This window comes from Cystoisospora suis, assembly GCF_002600585.1.
Source record: "Cystoisospora suis strain Wien I chromosome Unknown contig_1998, whole genome shotgun sequence".
Lineage (NCBI taxonomy): Eukaryota > Apicomplexa > Conoidasida > Eucoccidiorida > Sarcocystidae > Cystoisospora > Cystoisospora suis.
This window is the reverse complement of record NW_027154797.1, coordinates 19,950-31,807: the sequence shown is the minus strand read 5'-3', so window position 1 is coordinate 31,807 and position 11,858 is coordinate 19,950. Positions and strand designations below refer to the sequence as shown.

At 46.3% G+C, this 11,858-nt stretch overlaps 2 protein-coding genes across 2 annotated transcripts in view; both read left to right on the top strand.

The window, feature by feature from the left end:
• Positions 1-2,768: 2,768 nt before the first annotated feature.
• CSUI_004319 (uncharacterized protein) lies at positions 2,769-7,560 on the top strand (the record flags this gene model as incomplete). Its single annotated transcript, XM_068064512.1, has 5 exons — positions 2,769-2,886; positions 2,968-3,183; positions 4,200-4,269; positions 5,405-6,062; positions 7,392-7,560. The coding sequence occupies exons 1-5, from the start codon at positions 2,857-2,859 to the stop codon at positions 7,558-7,560; spliced, it is 1,143 nt and encodes a 380-aa protein (XP_067923513.1). The 5' UTR covers positions 2,769-2,856.
• A 1,308-nt stretch (positions 7,561-8,868) lies between these two features.
• CSUI_004318 (uncharacterized protein) overlaps positions 8,869-11,858 on the top strand; it is a 5,125-nt gene continuing 2,135 nt past the window's right edge. Inside the window, exons 1-2 of the mRNA XM_068064511.1 lie at positions 8,869-10,258; positions 11,393-11,648. Of these exons, the coding sequence (XP_067923512.1) occupies positions 9,945-10,258; positions 11,393-11,648 (570 nt within the window). The 5' untranslated portion in view covers positions 8,869-9,944. The remainder of the gene's footprint in view (positions 10,259-11,392; positions 11,649-11,858) is intronic.

The window sequence follows — 11,858 nt, the reverse complement described above, 5'->3', positions numbered from 1 at the left end:
GCATGGCTCGAACATTCGAAAGGGGAAGTCACTAACTCTCCCTGGAGAAGCACGCTCGGCAGAAAAGCAAATCGGGACATTCGCAATGTATCAGACGGGTAGAAGACAGCGAAAGATTTCACTTGTTCCTGCGATGAAGGAAGACGATGAATTCGAACAAGCTTGCCGCTTGCCGCTCCTGGCCCACGCTGTTTGTCTACTTGAGTCTATCATTCATCTAACCCCCCCTTCCCCCCCCGCTCCTTCCCTGCAGCATGTTAGCTAGCTAGCTATTCAGCCGTAGTCGTCTGCTTTCACATGTCTGTTTGTTTGGGGCATGCTGCTGGGACAAACTAATGCACTCGCTGTTCCTGAATGACGTCCTTACATTGGAGGGGAGTGACTGTCTTTCCTTGAATCTAGCCAGCAGCAAAGCAACGTGATAAACTTCTCTCCTCGTATTTCTTTCATACACAACTACAGCAGGTTTGACTCCGCCGATAAGAGTACTATCTGGGCGCCGGCCTGAGCAAAACATTGCCCTTCGCCTTCCTTCGTGCAAGTCTCCCGATCTTGAGAAGTAAAGCTGATCTTTGTTCTCCATCACCTTTTCCGGAGAGTCACGGGCCGAACTGGTCCCTTTTACTGGAAAGAAAGAGCTAATGGTTGAAGAAACATAGAAAGCGTCTTTAGTCCCTGTTTGCTCGCGACTAAGTGGAACTCCCCAGTGTAGTCACCGCGCGAGGGAGGCCCGTCTTAGCATGGCAGGCCGCCAGGAGCACGCTTTCCTTCTCGATCAGGACAGTTCGGACGGCAGTTCGCTCCGTTCATTGTACATACGTAGGCCTTGTGCCTCCGTGACTGTTAGCTGGGTATCTCCTTGTAGCACGCTTTTAGAGGGGAAGACAGGTTGTGACCGACTATGTCTTCAGTCAGTGACACTATGCGCCGCACCCCACTGGCGGGACAGATAGAGAGTTCATCTACGCAACAGTGTATAGTCGATGCCGGAGGGCCGCGTTGACTGTTTTTTACTGATACCTGCTCGCCTTTCGCCCTTGTCCACCGTACTCGTTTGACTCTTTCTCTCGTACATTGTGCAGTGCTGCTCCGAGAGTACTGGTTCCTTTGCTCTCTCCTCCTCTAGTCAGCTTCACTTCTCTAGTAGCTTTATTTTTTGTCCTACCGTCTCTGCTGGAGTCCGCTCATGTGGGTCACTCCAACGTGATCTTGCTTTTACATGGGTGAGGCCTTTTAATCTTTCTCTACAGCAAACACTTGACAATTGCCGCGGACTGCATATGAGTGCGTGAATCCGTACAGCCCTGTGATCTACTGCCACCGGGCTTGCAGGTCCTTTACGGAGGTAACTGGAAAGTTCATGAAAGCTCAAACGCGGAGGGCCCTCAACTAGAAACAGAGAGCTAAGAATCAATAGTCTCAGAGTGAGAGACGCTCTAGCCTCGTAACGGCCTCACTAGCTTGCACGGGCAAACAGCAGCTAACGCACTTGTCCTCATGCTGACAAGAATCTTGCTGAAGATTACGAAGTGTGTGAGGCTCTCTCTGGCGTTGAGAATGTAGGGCTTACCCCTCGCTTATCTAAATTGGACCGCGCTGAGTGACGGCGAGTTCTTTTGGGTCACCGGCCTATCCTCGATGATGTTTGCTTGAGACTGAATCTCTACCTTCTGACGACATAGACGGCTGTAGTTCCTTAAGGGCCGCTTCGCCGGATTTTCAGCGTGTCGTTTCGGAGCTAGGGAGGACGGAGACTCCTTCCTTTTGACTGGTTTCGAAGACGCTGTCAGTCGGAACTTGAATTGATTGACCCTCCTTCCTTACGCCTTACTTCTTCTGCTTTCTCTAGACCTTTAGTTTGTGTTGGCAGGTGAGTATGTTCTTGGGAAATAGTCATGATAGCCTCCAATACGAGTTAGAGGCTAGTGCCGTAGTGGGGGACCTCCCTGCAAGGAACAGAAAAGATAGTTCTGTCGCTGGTAGGAAGAAACGCTGTATTACTATTCTGGAGGACGTGTGTGCGTGCTCGTGAACAGGCGCTGTCGAAGTTCTTCCGGCGAATCAGCGGCTCCCGGTCCCAAGGCCAGCAGGCGTCTTGGCGAGAGAGGGGACATAAACAGATCGGGTCTTTTTCACTCAGCTTACCGTCCGTTAGCTGGATCGAGCTAACCGCCAAACAAACTTCACCGAAAAAATGACGATTCATGATACCACATTTCTTACGTTATAGGTCTTTAGTCTTGGCTTTCCGGTTGTCTTCCTCACTGCCCCCTCATTTTCTTCTCCCAGAGAGAGCTTCGCTAGCTCCTCTCCGCAGAAACTCTCACCCTCGCAACCCTCCACATTCCTGTTTTTGTCGCTCTTGTCTCCTACAACTTCTTGATCTCTCATAGCACCCGCTCGTCACCAGTCTTCCAACGTCTGAATTTCTTCTACTTCTGTCTCCCAGCTTTTTCCCGAAGTCGAACCCGAGTGATCTGCCGTCTTCCTCGCAGGAAGAGCCTCCGAGTCAAAAGCTCCCCGGACGGGGAAGTCTGCTATCACCGGTTGACGTTTCAGCGTGTTTTTCTGATAGAGCAACCTCTCTTTGCTTTCTCGTCCTGCCTTTTCTTTCCCTGTGTAGGACTCTTCTTTCTTCTTTCGGGCTTCCTGATGATGGCTCAGCTGCCTATTGGGCATTGAATGGATCCGTCAAGCCGCGGGAAGATCGACAGGCTTTGCCTTCGATTCTATAGTTGAGTGATCTTTTATTTGTGTTTTCTCTTTAGGCATTCTTCTTCTTCATTCTTTTCTTTGGCCACACTATTCACAACAGCTAACAGGTTGCCTTTCTCTTCGACCCCATCTTGTTCCACAATGCTGGCGCAGCTGTTCTCAATCCCTCTAGTCTACTTTTTCTGTCTTCTTCTTCTTTTCTACTGTCTCTTCTCTTACTCTCCAGTTCTTCTTCCCTTTCTGTCTCTTCAGTCCGTTCTCTCCAGTCTCCCTTCGTATTCACTCTTTTCTTCTCACCCAACAGTCTGGACACGTCGGTGGAGAGACGCATGCTGGGTGTTTGAATGTCTGCTCCTGTGGTTCCGCGATTTCAAGCAACAAGCTCACTATCAGTTCATGGCTCTTCATGATGAACTAAAAGAGAATTCCACACGTGGCTACGCGACGATCTTCTCAGCTATCTCCGTGGTAAGCCCGAGACAGATTAGACATATACAACCCATCAGGATCTCTTTCAGATTCTCCCATGAATCTTGCGATAGATTTTCTCTCTCGGTAGTCTTTTATGTTTCTTCTCTTCTTCTCGTTTTCACACCTTCTCTAAGTTACGTGTCTGTTACCCTCTCTCTATATAGAATTTCTATTGGAGGCCTGCTATCGCGGCTGACTGGCTGGCCGTCAGGCTTGCTTGTTCCTGGTGTACATACTGTATGTTCACCTCTGAAATCTGATCGTATCTCTCTGTTTGGTCTTTGACTTTTGCTTGTTTCCATCGGGTTAGTAGACGACCTCCCTTCTTTTGTTCCGGTCTTCGGCTAGGCTATCTTTTTCCTCTAAGTCTCTCTCTCTCTGCAGTGGAAATCTTAGAAACTCGTATAGTTGTTTGCGATAGAGCGAAAGCAAACAACAACAGAAGAACTAACGAGGAGTGCTGATCCTCCATGTAGATTTCCACCCCATCGTATCGGAAGTTTTTCAGGGAAGACTTTTGACTAGACTTTTTCTTCTGAAGATTGTTTGGACCTCTATCCATCTAGATCTCTTAGGCAGAAATGTATGGAGCCACACCTTAGAGTAGCATATCGCTTTCACGGAATCTCCACACAGTTACTATAGACACGTGTCTTATTTACCCATCTTCATCCATCACTCTGTCTCCATCTCTCTCTTTGTATCTGTACACAGATATTGCCTGTCTATAGGCTATGTATATGCATAGAGTGAGATGCTCCTAGCGAAACTTCAAAGTGTGGAAGTGTGTACGTGTAGCTCACCTCAATTAAGGGTCTCCCTGGAGAGGTGAAGGAAATCTTGTGCATGCTCATATATATAGAATATCGAGATATATCTATGTATATGTATACAGGAGAGTCTGTTCTCATGTAGCTATATCTCTATACATGAAACTGCAGTCTACGGGCGAAGGTCTCTCTTTCTATGGCTAGTTGCGTTTTTCTTCTTTTGTCGTGTGGATTTCTCTTCAGCTTGTTTTGACGAAAATCATCCTCTGGTGGATTGGTCTGGGCAGCCAACCTTCCGTTTCAGTCGACAACTGTACGTACACTTGAAGAGGAAACAATTCTAATAGCTTCTCGGGTTATTTCGTCCCATTGTTATCCTCAAGTGCATATATCTCTCTCTCTATGTCTTTATATATATCTTACATGCGGACACTTTTATGTCTCTTCTGTATGTTTAGATGGCGTGCAACTTGTCTGTGTGTCTCCCGTTCATAATAAAGATGTATGCATATGTGCATTTAGTCGAAGGGAGAGAACATCTGAGTCTCTGGTTGAAGTGGAAGGAGAAGACGTCTTACAATCTATGGTTTTATATTCACATATGCATGTCTTAATGACAGATATCTAGATAGAACATTTCCTTTCCTTGATTGAATCTCTTTGGTATTGTCCTTCGCTGTTCCTTCTTACTAGAAGCGACCAAGCTGGTCTATTGACCTGCCTGTCGACTCTTTCTTTCCCGTGGGATTTCAAGAAAAGATTTCCCTTCTTTTGCTCGATCGATAAACCAATGAATGAAAGCCCTACGTTACTCTGGCCCATTCTAGCGTGAAGGGAAGATAGACAGATATGCACATAGCTAAGACTGAAGGTTTAGATACATTCTCTCTTCATTTTTTCTTCAGCTTACTCGCCTCGTCGATCTTTCATTATTTCACAACTTCTTCATGTATAAGCTCTCAGAAGTAAAAAGGACTATGAGGGTAAAGTACCGATCATGTGTATTTCCCTAAGAGTGCTCAACAAGTCTTTCTCTCGATTATCTTATAGTCTTGAGAGAAGGATGCTTGAAAATGACAGAGAGAGAAGAAGACTCTTTTCTTGACATACTCGAGAGAAGACGATTTCTTGCTTCTCCGGTCTTTGAGTGTACGTACAGCAGGTATACTCGAGTTACGTTCACTCTCTAACTATCTATAAGGTTCATCTACTAGTGTTTGAAATACTACCTTGACAAGTCCATGTGAAACAGACCCTCAATGCTTCTTGTGAATTCTTAACACGGTAGAGGAACCTCCTCCTCTAAGCGAAAGTTTGTTTCCGGATCTCTATAGAGATTAGCGACTAGAATTCTCACATGCTAGATTCGCATGGAGAAATGGAAGACTGCGATCTATATGTTGTCATTTTTCCTATCTATTGGTTTCTATGGTGTCTATCTATTGTAGCACATCTTTTTATCGAGCGTCGCCGTTCAGTGGGACCAGATGAGAAGACAGCTTCTTCTGAGAGAGCTTTGACAGAAGGAGAGAAAGGTGTAGGGACATCTTCAGTCTCTCTTTCTTCCTCTACAGCGTCTCCTTCATCTGTATCCACAGCCTCTCCTGCATCCTCTCGTCATAGATCTACTACCCTACCATCAATCACAGAGAAAGAACATCTCGTCAGTCTATCAGGCCCTCCTCACCCAAGTTCAGTCCAAGTGCCTCACCAAAGGGATGGACGTTCAAGCCATAGGAGTAGGAAGATAGACGAGGTCTTACCATCTAACGTACCGACGAAACTTTCTTCATCTACAAGAGAAGGAAGGGGAGATACAAGGGTGCGTTCTTTAGCAAAGAAAGAAAAAGACAGAGGAAGTTGTCAAGCTAGAAGTCGTTCGATTTCCTCGTCTTCTTCTTCTTCGTCTCAGCAACAGAGGAGGAGGAAGAGAAGTCCTTCAGTCGCGAGAAAGCCAAGGATATCTAGTCAGACAAGGCCATCTTCTTCTTCATCTTCTTCTGGGAGACCGAAGAAATCTCCTCTCCCAATGAAGGAGGTTGTGAAATCTGAGAGAGAGAAGGGGACAGAAACTGCGACTGCAGATGGAGTTAAAGTCATTACAAAGTAAGAGAGCCAAGCTCAGGGTTCTGTGAATAATGAGAGTCTTGGTGAGAAAAGGAAAGAAAAGAGAACAGAAGAGAAGAGGAAGCTTCACTTCTGATAGATAGGAAGAGAAAAAGAAGAAGAAGAGGGAAAGCGTGATGACGGAGACCTCGTATGGAGTGAAGTGAGAGATGAAAGAAGTCTCTACGAGAGGATGAATATCGAAGTGAATGAGTGGACTAAGGTATATACTTACAGACGTCTTCGGATTGGTGTGCATATATATATACATTGAATGATATACATCATATACACATATATATCTATATATATATATATCCACATATATATGTTCCGGGCTACCGTGTGTATGATGTACATATAGCCACCGTAGTGTGTAGAAGACTAGGATGTCTATCCGATTTCTTCTTAGATGTAGAGTGTGAAACATTTATCATCGATGCTGATCTATCTGTCTCCCTGTCCCTCTTACAGGTCAGGCCGAGTGTCAAAGAGGACGCCGTTATACCCCGGAGTTATTTCATGGAGTAGTCAGCCTGTTGTTGTCGATCTAACTCATGATGAATGAAGAAAGAGAGAGAGAGACAGAGACGGGAAGGCATCTGCCCGGTACAGGAATGGGTAGACGGGGGGCGGCTGTATGGTAATCGTCCAAAGCTAGGAAAGCCCTTGTCGAGTAATTTATCCTCGTGCGTAAAAGTTCGTGAATGTGAGAGAGGAGACAGAAGTACTACGGGAGATGATAAAGAGAGAAAGAAAGAAAGTTTTAAAACATCCGGGAGGTGAAGGAAGAGACTTTCTTGCTTCCTTGCGATTCTTTGTCTTCTTCACGAAGAGTCATCTCTTGGAATACAACGTGACGGGAAGCTGAGAGAAGAGATCGGACAATTGGAGAGATAGAGAGGAGTGTTCTGAGAAGTTTCAGGTTCTGTCTTTGAGAGAATTTGAAGGTGATGATGCGAAAGAAGATAATGAGGAAGAAAGAATGTGTGTTTTCGGCAGGCGTGATAGAAGATAGAGAGATGTGGAGAGAGAAGACAGAAAAGTGAGAATGTGTGCAGAATCTTTTCAAGTGAGATGCCAACCCGACCTCTTCTTTGCGACGGAAAGAGGAGATTGACACGTAATACCACGTCTACGGTGTCACTGTATGGCATTCTCTCTCTGTATATATATATATATATATATGCACGCATACATGCGTGTACATAGTATATGTATAGGGTGTCTATTGCCCTATTTGTGTAGCTGGGGGTCTTTTGAAGATTGATCTCTGGTCCTCGCTCGTTACTTCTTCTATCGCTTCCATTTGCCAGGGTGCTTTCTCAGATGGCTGAGAGAGGAAGGACAACTTCTCAGCCAAAGGAATCGCATCAAGTTCCTTTTTTACTACGTCGGGTTCTCCGTCACTAGCCGTACACGAGAACTAGACGTACTTGGCCTACGTCTACGGCATCATCATGAAGCGTACAGGCTGCCTTCGTTGATATTTAGCTAGCAAGTCTCCTCTAGACATCCAAACGGCTATGGAGATGATCGGACTGTAAGGGCATGCAAAGGCCGAAGAGGAAGCAGAGAAGAGCAGGAATGCAGCGCTGAGAGAGCGCGGGCTGCTTTTCTGCGTAAACATAAGAGGTTACGTAGTGTGTTGTTTCTTCTGCGGAAGGTTTCAAAAACTCTTGTTGTTTTCCCCATTCTGAAGGGATCTGATCGTAGCTAGTGATCTTGTCAAACACTCTTCCGGAATGTCCAGTGACGAAGGATGAGTGCGTGCTTGTTTCGTCGTTGTAAGCTGCGGTGTATGTACAGCTCATGTCTTCATGCTGCTTCACTATGGTTTCCTTTGAAATATGAGGGGGCGTGCTGGGTTGACTCAGCCAACACAGCCACACGATTGTCTTCTTCTTCCTTCTACCTTCAGTCTTGTTATAAAGAGAGTTAAGGTATTCAGAATACGTTTTCGATCTGCTTAATCTCCAAAGTAAACATGTCGGATATCCGTGCTAAGTTCTTTTTCACCCGATTATCGTCTAACCGTCGTCCTTCCCCTTCTCGGCCCCCCGCTACTCTACGGTCACAGAAACTCAGGTCTCAAGGAGTAGATAGGTTTTGAGCCTACACTGTCTTGTGGTGGTTCGTTTTAGAGATTTCAAAGTGTGGCCGTGGTCAGACCAAAAGATAGATGCCTTGTCTTCTTTTCCGGGATAGATCTAGAGGGAGGAAGACTGCGTTGGAACTTTTCCTTTTCTCGGGAAACTTTCTTAGCGGAGTATACTGCGGTCAGAAGGACAGAGGTTTGGTACTCTGCTTGATTCCCGAACCGGGAGGTGCCTTTAAATCACAGAGTATTTTCCAGGGTGCACTGCTTCGCTAATAGGGCTGTGCCTTCCAGAATCTGGAGGCTCCGCGCGACTTCGGTAGACTTCCCTCACAACGTCCTGAAAACCGCAATGGAATCTTCACTACTTACGTAGGAAAGACGGCTGCCGGTAACCTGTCAGTACGACCAAGAATTCACTGCCGACATGAAAGAACTTGTCCTTGCCTTCGCTAGAGTAAGCAGGGACCCTCCTTGCAAAAGAGGCAGTCCCGGCTGTGAGCTTATTGTGCCCTCCAATGATTGCTCAAACAAGGAGGGACGATTTTTTTTTTTTCTTTACCAGCGATCTCCAAGAAACCTTGCCGAGTCTCAACACAGGACGCAGTTGCCGTATGAGACACCTGTCGTCGCCACACAGACCTAGCGCGGAAAGTTTGCCTTCATACGAAGTTGTTTTGAAGTTAGTTTATCTTTCCTCGGCCGATTTCCACGTAAGAGTGTCCTTCTTTTCTTTCCTACGATGAGGATCGCCGACCCGAAGGAAAGGGTACCGGCACCGGAGTAGTTGGAAAGTGTCCTGTCGTGACGACGTTTGTAAGAAGCTCCGGTAGCGAGCGGGTGGAGAGACCGGCGTTCTGTAAGGAAGACAGTTGAGCGGTCCTTTTTCCCCGTTGCAAAGAGATTGATTTCTTCTCTCTGTGATGTAATTGGCATGGGTTGAGTTGCCTAAAGACTTCATGAAACTGACCTCCGACTAACTCTTTCAGCACTCTCCCATTTCGATGCATATTACTCACGGTCAGAGGGCACACGCCAATGCCCCTCGGGCCGAGAGATCGCGGTGAGCCTGCGTGGGCTCTAAGGAGGCACCGATCATCGCCCTGTTTGCTATGACCTCTCCGGAGGCAGCGAGTTAAGCGGTCATCCCGTTGATTTTTCATGGGAGTGGATTTGAGAAAGCCGCTGAAAGAGAAAAAAGATTCTAGTTGGAGTCAGCTAATGATTTGAATGGCTCATCTTTATTTGATTCATCTTTTCACTTCCCTTCTCATCACTTTGACGCACGGCTTTCTCTAACTAGCCCGTCCAACCAAAGGTTTCTTCTTCGTCAGGGACGGACTCAAGATTCCCTCGATGGATCCACCGAAATCTTGACGAAAAGAAGACGAGTAATCACCGGGTGAATGGATGACCAAAGGTTTCCGAGGTGTACAGGGATAAAGAAAATACGTGACGATTTGAATCGCAGGGAAAGTTGTTTAGAGGTACATCACTTCTAAAGTGAGAGCCTCCATCCTTTCGCCTCTTCCCTTCCTTCTCCGCCCGCCGAAGACAGCTTCGCTGTTCTCTCTTGGAAGAAAGCCTTTTCCCCCATGATATCTTTATACCGTGCCCCATCCTCAAACTGATCTCCCGTGCCCAGTGACGACGGCCTTTTCTACCTCCCTTCAATTCCGATTTTCCAAGGAGCCTAACCGACTGACGACTGGCTGTGGCATTCCGTCCAGGCCTTAGTGAGTTCTTTGTCATCCTTCGGTACGCTTCGCCGTTTCGCGTTCAAGATGGTTCGAGTCTCGTCGTATCATTGTCTTGCTTTCGCGTTAGGAGCGGTCTATGTCGCTCCTTCCGTCGATCCTTCCAGCTTCTCCGCGCTTCTTTCGCCGTGGAGTATGAAAGAAACAAGTACCTGTGTGCTTCGCTTAGCAGAAGCGTCAGCCGTACGCACTGTCCAGCGTGAGAACGTCGCAGAAGCGGAGAAGGGAGTGGTTGGAGCGAATCAAGGCTACGACTACGATGATGATGATGACGACGTTGTTCCTCTCAAGCCGAAGACCCCTACGATACGGTCGGTTTCTTCAACAGGTCATCGCCGCAAGTAAGTAGCAGTACAGCCACACAGATACGTATGTATATAGATGTATGTATAGCTTTATACGTGTATGTAGATGCATGTATCTTTGTCTTCCCTGGCGGGGGGAGTATCGAGTTCAGGCTCGCTCGTAAACAGACACTTCGGCACCGGCCGCAGTGGAGGTACACTCGCAAGAAGTTTGGAGGGCACTATAGTTATCTATACAGAAACTTCCCTGTTGTCTTGAGACAAAACAGCCTTCTTTCTTAAACTTTCTAATTCGCTTATGGAGTCTGTTGAGCAAGTCGCAAAAGTAGGGAAGGAGGCTTCGGCAAGCTAGAGAAGAGTAAACAAGCTGTCCCTAGTACTTCTTTGTATAAACGTATACGAGCATCTTCAGCTAGCCGGTATATGCGCTTCATTCACTTGTCTTACTTGCATCTCCTTTACCAGCGGAATCTTGTTGTTAGGGCTCATAAGAAGGCCAAAGAGCTTAGAGTATCTGTTGGTCTTTATCTTAGTTATGATGAGGTGTACATACACCACAAGAGCGCAGTTGGATGCTAGCCTCAGCCTCAAGAGATCATCGGCATCGTCACGCAGCTTCTCATCTGTCATTACGGGCTGAACCTTAAATTCTCACCCCTCTTTCTCTGTAGGACAACTTCTTTCTTTACCTACTTTCCTCTCTACGCCTAATATATCATCTTGCTTTTTTCTTGCCAAGGAAATCAAACTACATCTCTTCGCGGACATACATGCATGCATGCAGCGTCTTCTCTTCTCTTTTTCTATGGCTAGGACCTTTGAATTCTTGAATAGACAAGTTGCTCGACAACGATCCGCATCATCTTCTTTTCCGTCACTTTACTTTGCAACCGCCCGGCTCTCTTTTCTATCCTCTGCTTCTCATCTTCTCTCTAGCTGCTGTCATGCTGTAACCTACATTTGTTCATATAGAGAGGTAGACTGAAGATAGCTAGATAAACACACTGACCAACACATAGATAGATGGATCTATCGTTATAGTTCTCTTGTTCTCCCCCGGTCCCCCTATCTCTCTTCTAGGTGCATGAAAACAACCCTTCGTAGCTCCATGCAGACGTCTGTCTCCTTTTCTATTTCTCTCTTTTTCTTTGTCTGTCTACGTCTTGATAGGAAGAAGATGAAGCAATGGCTCATCTGGACGTCCCTGGGTCTCTCCGTTGCAGCTGTAGTTGGAGCTCTAGCCTTTGCATTCCGACCTGGAGAAGTGCGACAACAACTTGAGATTGCCTCTGCCTCCAAGGATCTCGTCGAAGATAAGGCGCCTCCCCCGGAAAAAGATCGCTTCCTCTTACTTCGTTGTGCAGCTGTCTTGGTTGGTCTTGTGGCATTTCCCATCCAACAAGCTCGTTACAAGCTTCAGAAACTTGTAAGTCATATACAGATATGTATATATAGATGCATGCATACATAACCAGTTTATCTAGGAGAGATAAATGGATAGATAGATAGATAGATAGATTAAAGATAGATAGATTAAAGATAGATAGATTAAAGATAGATAGATAGATAGATCAAGGATAGATAGATAGATAGATAGATCAAGGATAGATAGATAGATGGATCAAGGATAGATAGA